Here is a 13,486-nt window from a genome sequence, read left to right on the forward strand (position 1 = left end):
GAAACTTTGGCCCCATAAGCACCTACCAGGATTTGAGAAATCACAGAAGATGTTAGCTCTGCAGAGTAATTAATTAGGCCATGGATTGTACAAACCTGAGACAGGCACAAATCCTGCATGCTAAGATGTATGTTTTCCCACAGTACACAATGGAGTACTATTAGCTGTCAAAAATGATGAACTCGTCTCTTCTGCCTTCTGTTTCATCTTGAATGGGACTTGAATGCATCATGTTAAGGGAAGGAAAAAATATAAAGATGAATACCATATGATCTCACTTATAGATGGAACTTCAGAAACCAAGACAGAAAAGAAAAACACAGAAAGAAACCTGGACTGGGTGTTGTATATTGCACCAAAGCAGAGGACTCTGGGGAAGAAGGAGGAAAAAGAGGGACAGAGAGTCATCATGCATCATCCTGGTGCATGATGGTGGAAAAGGATCTAAGTTGTGGGTGAGGTTGTTCTGCAGATACCTATCATGGGAGATGAGAAACTTAACCCAACAACTGTATTATAGACCATTAATCTCACAATGATGATAAAAATAAGAAGAATACCAAGTAATTGGAAGTCATTGGGTGGATACTAAGTTGAAGATAATTTGGGGCAAAGGATTTAATAGCACTTGGAACAAAACCACATAATTTCCTTAGAAGCAAAAGGGTGGAGGGCACAGAGGGCCATATGAAAGCTGGAAGCCATAGTATTTTCTTTCTTTCTTTCTTTCTTTCTTTCTTTCTTTCTTTCTTTCTTTCTTTCTTTCTTTATTTCTTTCTTTTTTGTTTTCCTGTGGTTACCTTTATTTATTTATTTTTTATAAAATGGAAATATTGACAAGATGAAAGGATAGGAAAGGTACATTTCCACACAGTTCCCACCACCAGAGCTCTACATCTCATCTCTTCCCTTGAAAGCTTTCTTATTCTTTATCCCTCTGGGGCCATGGACTCAGGTTCATTATGGGATATAGAATGTGGAAGGTCTGTCTTCTGTAATTGCTTCTTTGCTGGGCATGGACATTGACAGGCCAATTCATATTCCCAGTCTGTTTCTATCTTTCCCTAGTGGGACAGGGCTCTGGGGTTCCAGGACATATTGGTGAGATTGTCTGCCCAGGGTAGTCATGTTGGCATCATGGTAGCATGTGCCACTTGGTGACTGAAAAAGCATTAAGATATAAAGAAGAACAAATTGTTAAATAATCAGGAGCCTAAAGGCAATAACATAGCAGATGAGATTTAGGGTCTCCGTTTTGGCAAAAGCTAGTAGGTCTATTTTAAGTATATTCCAAGAGGTCCGTGAATTTACTAATTTTTGCCTGAACCCAAAAGTTAATATGCAGGTAGACCAAAGACATTGTCTGGGGAGATGGTATCAGAGTTGGGAATAGGACAGAAAGCCAAGATTTTCCACAGACCTTGAATCAATTACTGATTCCTAATAAAGTCTCAATGGCTTATCATTGCATGTGTAAAATAGTGGTTACAACTTAACATTTGTAATAAGAGTGAGCCAAACTTGTTGACTTAGAAAGTTAATGATATCAGCTCCTAGTAAACATGATACATAGAAACAGAGACATGCATGAGCATGCCTACCAAGGATTTGCCTAGCATTTCTTTCAGCTCATCAGCCTTCTTAGGCCCCTCTTCATGTCTTTGTTTCTCAGACTATAAATAAAAGGGTTCAACATGGAAGTCAGAACTGTGTAGACAACGGTGGCTACACGGGCTTTAACAGTGTAGCTAGACAAAGGCTGTAAATATTCATAGAAGATGCTGCCATAAAAGAGAGTTACCACAGTCAAGTGGGAACCACAGGTGGAGAAGGCTTTGCGTAATCCAGCAGCAGAGCGGATCTTGAGAACCACAATGAGGATTCGTATATAAGAGAAAACAATGCACAGAAATGGGGTCACCAGAGCAACAGAGCCTTCTGTCATGATGACAAGTTCATTGATATATGTGGAGGAACAGGACATTCTAAGCAGAGTGTTGATGTGACAGAGGAAGTGGTGGATAACATTGGCATCACAGAAGTTGAGAAGAGTCAGAAGAAGTGTGTGTAGAAGTGAGTGGAGGAGAGAAAATGAACAGCAGAAAGCCACCAGCAGGACACAGCGGCGGTGGCTTATGATAGTCACATAGTGGAAGGGGTCACAGATGGCCACATAGCGATCAAAGGCCATCACTGCCAAGAGACAGCTGTCAGTGTTGCCCAAAGCATAGGTGAAATACATCTGTATGAGACACCCAGCATAGGAGATGGTCTTCTTTTCTGACAGGAAATTGACCAGCATCTTGGGGACAATGGTTGTGCTGAAGCAAATGTCAGTTAATGACAGGAAACTCAGGAAGAAGTACATGGGGGTTTGGAGGTGAGGATCAGAGCAGATGGCCAGGATGATGAGCAGGTTTCCTGTTATGGTGACCAGGTACATGGTGAGGAAGAGGATGAAGAGTGGTTTCTGGTCCTCAGGTCGGGAGGAGAGTCCCAGGAGGATGAACTCAGAGACTCTGTTGGTTTGGTTGATTTTTTCCATTACTGTGGAACCAGCTAAAATATAGGCAACCTCTAAAGTTAACATACATTTATTTCAAAGCAGTTACTACAATCTAAGTCACTGTCACTCCCACCCATTAGTTTTCACCCTTAGGTTGCCTCTTGGGAGACTCTTGGGAGTCTCTGTCTTGACATTCCCTCCTTATAATTTCATGAGCTTTTTTTTTTTTTCCTTTTTTTCTTTTTTTAATCATTGCCACCAGGATTATGGGCTAGGTGTCTGCAGGACAAATCCACTGCTTCTGGCAGCCATCTCCCCCTCTTTTCTTCATTCTATTTTTATTTAATAGGAAAGAGAAATTGAGAGAGGCAGGGGAGATAGGGAGAGAGAAAGATAGACACCTTCCAACTGCTTCACTGCTCATGATGTTTTCCCCCATGCAGGTGGGGCACAGAGTCTTGAACCTGAGTCCATGTGCTCTACCAGGTGTGCCACTGCCTGCCCTCCAATTTCACAAGCATTTTTTGTTGATAGTGTGGATATGGATGGTGAATATTCAGTGATGAAGACAGGTAAGTCTGATTGCATCAATTTAATTTTAATCTTAAAAAAATATTTCTTGTGTACCTGTATAATAAAATACTTTCCTTTGAGTGGGAACAGAACCATGAAAAACTAGAGAAAAGCTTGACTTTGAAGATCTTGATTTGTAATGAAGGATATATATATATATATATATATATATATATATATATATATAGTGTATGTGTGTATTTTGGCCATAATTTCATTGATAAGTATTCTATATATATGAATATAGACTACTACTAAGATATATTTACATATAAAATGTATAACAATAACAATAAATAAGGGCATAGGGAGTGACAGTGTGGAATCATGCATTTTATTTTTTCCAAAATATTATATTCCTCTTTGCAGGAATGAATAGTACTTTTAAGTTATGACATGTTATGTTGTACTTCTAATTTCCTTGCAGAAAAGAACATGGTAAAATGATCATCAGGGAAACCAGAAGACTATTGAGCCATGCCCCAAAAGGCTGGCAAATATACTTATTTTATTGCTAATAGTATTTATTTTGCTGCTAGAAGTATTTTTTAGTAGCTCATATTTTGAAATGAATTTCACTTCTGAATCATAGTGCAGAAAAACTGAAGTTTAAACTTAACTTTATTCCATTTTATTTTAATCCTCTATAGCTGATCATACTCCTATATTTAACCATTAACCACTCATGTCCATTAACCACTCATGTCCTTCCGCATCAGCATTTGCTTACTTATTTATGCATATTTCCTTGATTATTCACATATGATTGTTTTGTTAATGTGTTTTTCTTCTAAAAAATCAAAATAGCATTTCATTTATTCTCTCCACATACAGCACCTTCTTTCCTTATTTTCATGCAGTGTACTAGACTAATATACCTCCCATAATGTCCAAAAGTTTTTAATACTGTGAAGAACTCTGCTCAGGTATACTCATTCTCAAACAGTGCTCTAAATGATTAATGTAGATGTTGAGAATGAACATGTTGATAAGCACTTTTATAATGTTAAATTAATTGTTACGGGGATCAGGCGGTAGTGCAGTGGGTTAAGAGCACATGGCACAAAGTGCAAGGACCTGCCTAAGGGCCCTGGTTCCAGTCCCCCACTCCCCACCTACAGGGGAGTTGCTTCACAGGCAGTGAAGCAGGTCTGCAGGTGTCTATCTTTCTCTCCCCCTCTGTCTTCCCCTCCTCTCTTCATTTCTCTCTGTCTTATCCAACAACGAATGACATCAACAACAATAATAACCACAACAAGGTTACAACAACAAGGACAACAAAAAGCGGGAGAAAAATAAATAAATGGTATTTCCGTGTGTATTTGTCCATGCCACAATTAAATGTCTGCTTTTCACCTAACATCAGGCAAGTTATTATCTTTACACTCCAGTTTTTCAACTGTAATTAGACTATACTATTACTTACTTCATACACCATTCAATAAAATTTTTGTCCGATAACATGATTGCAATAGTTCCAGAGACTATTGAATATTTGACACCACTGTAGTCTCCTTGTGATCATAATTATTAGGTTTTTTTGTTTTCTTTCCAATACAGGTCTAGCCATGTTCTCAAAATAACAGAATCAAATCCTTGAATATGCTGAGATTGAATTAGTAATTATTCTTATACAGGTGATACTTTATTTACCCCCAAACCTTATGAGAATAGTTATAATGGTTTCATTTTTGTTTTAAAAAAAAAGGGACAGAGACTTATTTGCTGAAATAATCTACCAAGTAAAAAGCAGAAAACAAACCCAGGACTAATGAAAATCAATATTTAACCAACATCATTATACTTGGATGAGTAGGCTTATGTGTGTTCTAGAGTGAAGGTGCTAAGAGAAGGTACTAGATTTAGAAAGACAAGAGGAGATTGGTGATTTGTCTCTATCACCTGCTGACAAGTGGTTTTCAGTATAAATTTGGAGCTAATGAGATGTTACATGTAACTGTAGTTGGTGAAACAGACATTAGCAAAAAAATTAAATGTTTGTGGGAGAGATATGAAATGATCAAATAAAGTGAATATCACTGTGTGTCCCCTATGCTGAGTATGCAGGAAAATAGATGAGGTTAATAGAAGTGATAATCTGAGCGAATAATTCTAAAAGTCAAGTATGTGCCTAGAATAAAGCTCTTTCATCTTCTTATCCTCTCTACTAAGTTTCCTATAGCAATTTATAAGGGAACTGTTTCTCAGAATCCTGATGAATAAAGACATACCTTAGCTCAGCGGTGAAATCAGTTCATTAACAAATATAAAACTAGATGCTAGTCTGAACACAATGATAATCTGTATCCATGTGATTTATGAAAATTCTGCATATCTGAAATAAGTACCTGGTTGAAGTGCATGGTCAGATGGGCAGCAGGTGTTCTGATATTCACTTTCTGTATTCAGGAATTTTCTCATACTTTCTGATCAAGAAATATGTTCTTCTTCCTGAACTGCTTCTCCAAACTGGCTAAGTTTACACATCAATCAAAGCTGACATTTTTGAACATCTAATCAGTGATAAGCAAGAAAAGCTGAGAGGAAGGATTAAAGAGTATGGGCAGGTGACTCTACATTCTAGAAGGCTATAAAATTATCCAGATACTGCCTCATGTCCCTGTATTTTTTTTTCAGCCCCTTGTTTTTCAGCACCATTCTATTTTCCTTTCTTCATTGCAGAAGACAGAGATGCCCAGTTTTACTGAGGCAGGGAATCTCTTGGTTGTAAAAAAAATCTATCAACTACTCATGCATCAACACTGTAATTCTGTTCTCATGGCCTCTTTTAGGCTCTTTCTTGGGAGAGGAAGTTATGGTGTTCTCATTCCAAGCTGACTCCTCGAGAGAGTTTACTCTGAGACCTCTCTAGGTACATAAATCTCACTGAACAGCAGAATAGAATGGAGCTGTCCTCTGGGGAGAATAGAACTCTTGAGATCTCCTCCTAAGATTGAGGCTATTTTCAGAAATTTTCAAAGTTACCATAAAATCTCCAGGGCATTCTTTAGATTTCTCATCAAAGGTTATGAACAATGTGAGTATGCTTTTGTGTGTGCATGTATGTGTGTGCATGCGTGCATGTGTTCATAAATAAGGACTGTTTTTTTAAAAAAAAATTTATTTATTAAAAGGAAACACTGACAAAAAGCATAGGATAAGAGGGGCACAACTTCACACAATTCCCACCACCAGAACTCTGTATCCCATCCCCTTCCCTGATAGCTTTCCTATTCTTTATCCCTCTGGGAGTATGGACCCAGGGTCATTAGGGGTGCAAAAGGTGGAAGGTCTGGATTCTGTAATTGCTTCCCTGCTAAACATGGGCGTTGGCAGGTCAATCCATACTCCCAGCCTGTCTCTCTCTTTCGCTAGTGGGGTGGGGTTCTGGGGAAGCAGGGCTCCAGGCATATTGGTGGTGTTGTCTGCCCAGGGAAGTCTGGTTAGCATCATGCTAGTACCTGAAACTTGGTGGCTGAAAAAAGAGTTAACATATAAAGCCAAACAGACTGTTGACTAATCATGAACCAAAAGGTTGGAATAGTTCAGATGAAGAGTTGCGGGGGGGGGGGGATCCCTGCTTTGTAGATAGTACTCCTATTTTAGTTATATTCCAAAGAGCCCATGACTATACTCGTTTTTTGTTTCTTTTTTTTTTTTCTTTCCCTGAGCCTGATATGCAGGTGGATCTAAGTTATTGTCTGGGGAGATGATGTCATGTCTGGAAAAAGGTAACGGGAAAGCTTTCAGTTTCTCTCCATTGCACATGATGTTGCCTATATATGGGACTGTTGTATACAGATTATACTAGTTTGAGGGATTTTTCCATCTAGTCCCCCCCTTTTTTAAATGTATTGATCATGAAGGGATGTTGCATAGCACATCCTGTTGGTAACTGAGACTGAATCTACCCTTCATTTGACTTTACAGTATTCCATTTCCCTTTCAGTTTCAGACTGTGTCTAGTTTTTGTATGGCATTTACTGGCAAATTAAAGAAAAATATGGTGGGAGCATTCATTCTGACTGTGGAGTAGCCTACTTTGTCAGTAGAGTATATGCTGAAGACCAGAACAGACAGAATTTCTCACAAAATTACTTCAGTAGAAGTAGCCAACAGTTGAACTCTATAGATAGGTAAACCTCCTGGCTAGATTCTCCATGGAATGCAGTTGTGTGGATAGAAATATTCTGTAAAGATGAAGGCTACTGATGTAAGCTCTACCTTTTTTTTCTTTTTGGTGGTAATTTTTTTTTTTTTTATTTCTCCAGTGATCACTCTGAAGTGAGAGTCACATGGATCTCCCAGGAAGATCTTCACAATGGTGGAGGGTTATCCACATAGTTATCCTCAGTTCTTTCCTTCCACTGAGGAAACCATAGGCTCAAGGCTCAAGTGTGAACAGACACTTTGCCCAAGATGACATATAGAAGGTTATGGGCATTTGAAAAAAAAAAGTTCTCCATATCACTTATTATCAGGGAAAATATAAATCACAAAATCACTGACATACCTCCTCATTTCTATGAAAATGGCCCACACCAAAGTGGCCCGGAACAACAAATGCTGGCAAGGGTATATAGAAAAGGGAACATTAAAACACTATTGTGGAAATATAAATTGGCCCAACTTCTCTGGAAAACAACATGGAGATTTATCAAAAAATTAACAAGTGATCTGCCATGGGATACAGTAATTCCATTGTAGGAATATATCCAAAGAACACAAAACACTTTTGAAAAGATACATGCACTATATTTATTATTATTTTCTACTGGGGGGTTAATAATTGACAGTATATACAATTATTGGTACATGTGTAAAATTTCTCAGTTTTCTGCAAAACACTCTCACTCCCGGTCTAGGTCATCCTTCACTATTATTTACCAGGACTGACTGCCCCCTCTGAACCCCACTCCCCCACCAGATTTCTTCACTTTGGTTCAATACACTGAATCTACTCTGATTTCTACTTTGTGTTTCCCCATTCTGCTCTTACATACCAACTTATTTTTTTCCTTTTCTTTATTAGGGGGATTAATGGTTTACAGTAAACAGTAAAGTACAATAGTTGGTATTATGTAGCATTTCTTAGTTTTCCACATATCACTCTTAACACCACACCTAGGTCCTCCTCTGTCATCATATTCTATGATCTGAACACTCCCCCCTACCCCAGAATCCTTTACTTCGGTACAATACACCAAACCCACTCCACATTCTGCTTTGTGTTTTCCCTTCTGTTCTTCTCCCCTTTCAAACAAATAACAAACATTCCTAAATGTTTGACTAAAAGTCATTATCTCTTAGTCAGAGCAAAGTCTGTGGGTACACAATCCAGTTCTGGCTAGAAGAGTAATACCTTTCTTGTCATAGTTTGTATTGGTTTGTTACAGCTACCCTAGTAAAACACCACAAAACAGGCAGCTTAAATAATACACAGTAGGAATGTATTATTTCACAACTGGGAGACAAGAATCCAGAAGCCAAGCTGTTTACAGAGTTGGCTATTTCTGAACACTATAAAGGAGAATCAATTCCCTAGCTTCCAGTGATATGCTGGAAATCTTTGGCTAAAGCATCCACAGACATGTTCTAATAGAATCACCCACACACATCTTTGTCACATCTGCTTTTGTTTTCATATGGTAGCTCTCCCTGGAGGTACAACATTTGTGCCCAGATAATGAGGTACTGGGAATTAGGATTTTGGCTTGTGGACTTTAGGGTTTTATAATTCAACACAACACAATAATTGCCTGTGACCCCCCTTCCCAATATATAGCTTTATTTAGTATTCATTCTTGGTTATGTGTTTACTGGCTTATTTTTTCTCTTTTATCTATTCTATTTTCACATTCATCTATTCCCACTTACCTTTCTTCTTGCATAACATTCTATTGTAATCTGTTTCTGTTTTACATATTATTATTTTGTCTGCATGGATTTTCTTTCATGTAATTTATTGCCATAATAACGTTTTATAACAAAGATCTCAAAATTAAATTGCTTGCTAAGAGTTTATTTATTGGGCTGGGGTCATGCAAAAAAAAAAAATCCTTTCATGTCTGAGGCATGCCCTGGTTCAGATCCTCAGCTCCACCACAAGCCAGAGTTGAGCAGTGCTCTGGTAAAAAAAACAAAAAACAAATAAACAAACAATATTTACCAGAGTGTTGATCACTTTTTGGCTATTGGTGGTATGGAGGATTGGACATAGGGACTTTAGATCCTCAGGCATGAAAGTCTTTTTCCATAACCACATAACTGTTATGCTATCTCTTCCACTCAAAAGTGTATTGTTATTGTATTGGGGGGGGGAATTGACAGGCCAAGTTTGCTTTCACAACATTTAAAAGTTTGTCATGAGAAATCTCAACAAAGAATTGAGTAGAGAGCATGATTTTTTCAGGAATTTTAAACTTGAGAACATTGAAGAAAGTTGAGAACATTCACCTATTAAGCCAAGAGAAAAAAAAAAAAGATTTATCTCTTATTCATGAGAAATGAAGAGGAGAACAGAGAGAGAAGCAGAGTATCTCTCTGGCATATGCAATTCCCTAGGATCAAACTCAGGACCTCAGGCTTGAGTCTAAACATTACCCACTACTCCACCATGACTGATAACATGACTGGTTATTAGTTGAGTAATTCTCCTTGGGTTTATTCATGTACCAACTGGGTATAGGCTAGTGTTTCACCTTCTGTCAGGCTTTCTGGGCTTGTTTTCAAGGCTGATGGGGCATATACTCATATGGTTAGGAAAGAACACTAGAAGAGCATGAGAGTAGTGAAGATGCTTTGGGACTTGGGTTCAGGTCTATCCTGTTCTCTGTGCTAGTTTCTTAGGATTGCCACAGGAAATTAAAACAGAAAGCCTGCTTAGAAAAATGGGAAATTGGCCTGGGGAAATAGCATAGGTGGTTCTGCAAACAAACAAACAAACAAAACCAATCATGCATGAGGCACCAGTTTCCCAGGTTCAATCCTCAGCACTCCCACAAACCAAATCTGAGCAGTGCTCTGGTTAAAAAACATATATATATATATATATATATATATATATATATATTTATAGAAATAATAGTCAACCAATAACTGTGACCTTGGGAGAACTACTGCAGTTTCCAATGAAGGGATAGGGATACAGAACTCTGGTGGTAGGAATGGTATGGAATTATACCCCTGTTATCTTATAATTTTGTAAATCCATATTAACTCATTAATAATATAAAAATAATAAAATATAATAAATAAATAAAATAAAATTTACTGTAACTTTGGAGACCAAAGTCTGAAGCAGCTTGCCCATAGGCTCTGGTTCTCTCTGAAGGTGTTCTTGGAATCTCTGACCTTCTGATAGCCTCAGGTGTTCTTGGAGTTTCAGCCATATTTTCCCTGTGTTTGTTCAAATTGTTTTCCCTCTGTGCATGTCTTCATTATTAAATTTCTTCTTTTATTAAATATACTAGTCCTTATAGGTGAAGGTTTACCTATTGACCTCATTTTAACTTGATGACTTCTGCAAAGATCTTATTTGTATTTAAGGCCACATTTCTGAGGAACTGAGAAATTCAGCATATCTTCTGGGAGGACATGGTTTAATCCTTAGCTGCTGGGCTAGCGTGGGGGTGCCTCTTCCCAGGCGCATACTCTCTGGGTTGGAGAGAACTCAACCGGAGCCAGACTGGGCTGCTACTCACTCAGCGACATGAGGGAGAGAGATGACTCATGAACCAAGCCCATGGTGGGGCAATACAATCTCTTTATTGATCAGAGAGCCACAACTTTTAAAAGATAGACCCGGAAGTGGCAAGTCGGAAATGGAAATGGCTAGGAAAGGGGCAGAGAAAGGCAAAATGGGGCTGGAAAGGTAGGAACTTCCTTAGAAACTGTTGCAAGGGTTTTAACTGCTAGGATTAATATTACCCTGCATATAGGGAGGGTCTTGAGTGTAGAAAGGAGATAGATCAAAGGAATGGGATGGGTGGGGATCTTTCGGCAAAACAATGATTATGTAGATAGGCCATAGTATCAGGAATGCAGGGTGCTTTGCGAGCCCTGAAAAGCTCAACCACATCCGCACAATTTCCCAACATCTCCCCTTCTCTTTTTATCTAATGGCCATAGTATCAGGAATGCAGGGTGCTTTGTGAGGCAGGGAGTTTGATAAGACGGGGCACACCTTTGGGGTTACTCCTGTCCCCTCCTTGCTCAGCCTCTCTGTAGAGAGAGAGACTGACAGGATAGACACTCTCAGGTCAAGCCCTGCCAAGCTCAACCACATCCTCAATTTCCCAACATCTCCCCTTTTCTTATGGCCATATTTAAATGGGCCAATGTCTGTAAAAGGCTCCATTTCTATCAGAGGAATAGCAGTGTAGCGGTGAACAGAAACCTTTTGGGCAGAAACCTGAATGATATTGTGCAAGCATTTTTAAAAGAACTGGAATAAGACAGGGAGCGAGTGATAAGTAAGAGTAGCAAAGGCCAACCTGAGGCTGAAGGGAGGCCTACTGGGCTGAGAGGGTGGGGGCTGGTGGGCCAATGGGCGGGGCCTGATGGTGAAGGGGTGGGGCCTAACGGCTTGGCCTGCAGGGGAGGGGCTTGGCCTGCAGGTGAGGGGCTTGGCCTGCAGGGCCTGGCAGGCAAAGGGCGTGGCCTGACAGGGGAGGGGCTTGGCCTGGTGGTGAGGGACTTGGCCTGCAGGTTCTGGCAGGCGAAGGGCATGTGGCCTGGCAGGCGAGGGGCTTGGCCTGCAGGTGAAGGACTTGGCCTGCACTTAGCACTATTATTTTTGCCATATTTTATTGTCAGGAATCAGAAAGCTGGGTCAGTGAAATAACTCAGTTGCATACTGCACTGCTTTATCAAGCATATAATCCAGGCTTTAGTCTGGCCCCCATCACATTGAAGGAAGCTTTGGAATTGCTAATTTTCTCTCTCTTTTTTCTCCCTCATTCTCTCTCCCTCTCTCCTTTCCCCTCCCTCCTTATCTCTCTATCAAAAATCAGACACACTCCCTCCCAAAAAACAGGAAAGAAAGGTGAAAAATCACAAAGTCTTTACAAATTTGAGTTGGGGGGGATATAGGGGGTTGTTGTTGGTGAACCTGGTAGAATACACATATTGCCATTGATAACCAGGCAGTTTTGATTACACTCTCCCTATCATATATTGAGATCTGAGGGTTGTGATATCTCTAGTTCTGTTCTTTCTCAATATTGCTTTGACAATTCTAGATATTTTTGATCCCAGATAAACTTTTCTAGCTTTTGTTCTAATGTCTTTAAAAAACAAAGTCAAATCTTGATGTAAAGTGCATTAAATTTGTATATGACTCTGGGTAACATATTCATTTTGATGATGTTAATTCTTCCAATCCATGACCATAGTCCAGAACATTCTATACAGAAGATAGGGAAAAAGAGACATGACCCTTGAATCAACTATCCAACTATATACTTGTTCTTATGATAATATCAGATCTAAGGATTCATTTCATTTATTCATTCATTCATTTATTTTAGATAGAGATAAAAGCAGAGGGAAGGGGGAACAAGAGAGGGATAGAGAAAGAGAGTCACTTGTGGCACTGCTCAATCACTTGTAAATCTTCCCCTTGACTGGTGGGGTTGAAAATTTGAACTGAGGTCTTTGTGAATGGTAACATACACACTCAGCTGGGTGTGCCACAGCCTGGCCCCTAGAATTAAGGATTTTATTTTTGTGTTCTCCCCCCCACAAAAAATCAATATTAATGGCTATCAAGAAACTTGGAAACTGATTATAAAAATATTTAATGTAAGGATCTTAAAGGAATCAAAAGTAACTAAAATATTAAAATAATTGAACATATGCTAATATGTTCCAGAAAAATTAGTGTAAAATAAAGGCTTCAACAGCATTCAGAAGGAATGAAATTATTCCATAGGGAAGAAAAGGTCAGGTAGAAGACTAGAAGCCAAGATTTTGTAGTAGACTTTAGAACAATGACTGAATTCTAACAAAATCTCAAAGCTAGTCATTGCTCATGTTAAGAAGTGGTTACAACTCAACATCCATTACAGAAATGAGTTTTATCTGCTGTGTTTCAGTGTTTACTATATCAAGAATCAGCAGAAATAATGTAGAGTGTTAGAAATATGAGACACTGGGGAGTCGGGCTGTAGCGCAGCGGGTTAAGTGCAGGTGGCGCAAAGCACAAGGACCGGCATAAGGATCCCGGTTCGAACCCCGGCTCCCCACCTGCAGGGGAGTCGCTTCACAGACGGTGAAGCAGGTCTGCAGGTGTCTATCTTTCTCTCCTCCTCTCTGTCTTCCCCTCCTCTCTCCATTTCTCTCTGTCCTATCCAACAATGACAACAACAATAATAACTACAACAATAAAACAACAAGGGCAACAAA

The 13,486-nt window shown here is 39.2% G+C and overlaps 1 protein-coding gene across 1 annotated transcript; it reads right to left on the bottom strand.

Moving 5' to 3' along the window:
• Positions 1-1,624: 1,624 nt before the first annotated feature.
• On the bottom strand, positions 1,625-2,960 carry LOC103129002 (olfactory receptor 1L8-like). Its single transcript, XM_007539945.2, has one exon. It carries the CDS (start codon positions 2,588-2,590, stop codon positions 1,625-1,627), a length of 966 nt encoding a protein of 321 aa, XP_007540007.2. The 5' UTR covers positions 2,591-2,960.
• Positions 2,961-13,486: the final 10,526 nt, after the last annotated feature.

Source organism: Erinaceus europaeus, chromosome 10 (genome assembly GCF_950295315.1).
Source record: "Erinaceus europaeus chromosome 10, mEriEur2.1, whole genome shotgun sequence".
Taxonomy (NCBI): Eukaryota; Metazoa; Chordata; class Mammalia; order Eulipotyphla; family Erinaceidae; genus Erinaceus; species Erinaceus europaeus.

What these genes read in the sequence shown, in the direction of transcription:
- LOC103129002 (XM_007539945.2), bottom strand. Translation starts at nt 2,590, where the DNA reads ATGTTAACTTTAGAGGTTGCCTATATTTTAGCTGGTTCCACAGTAATG.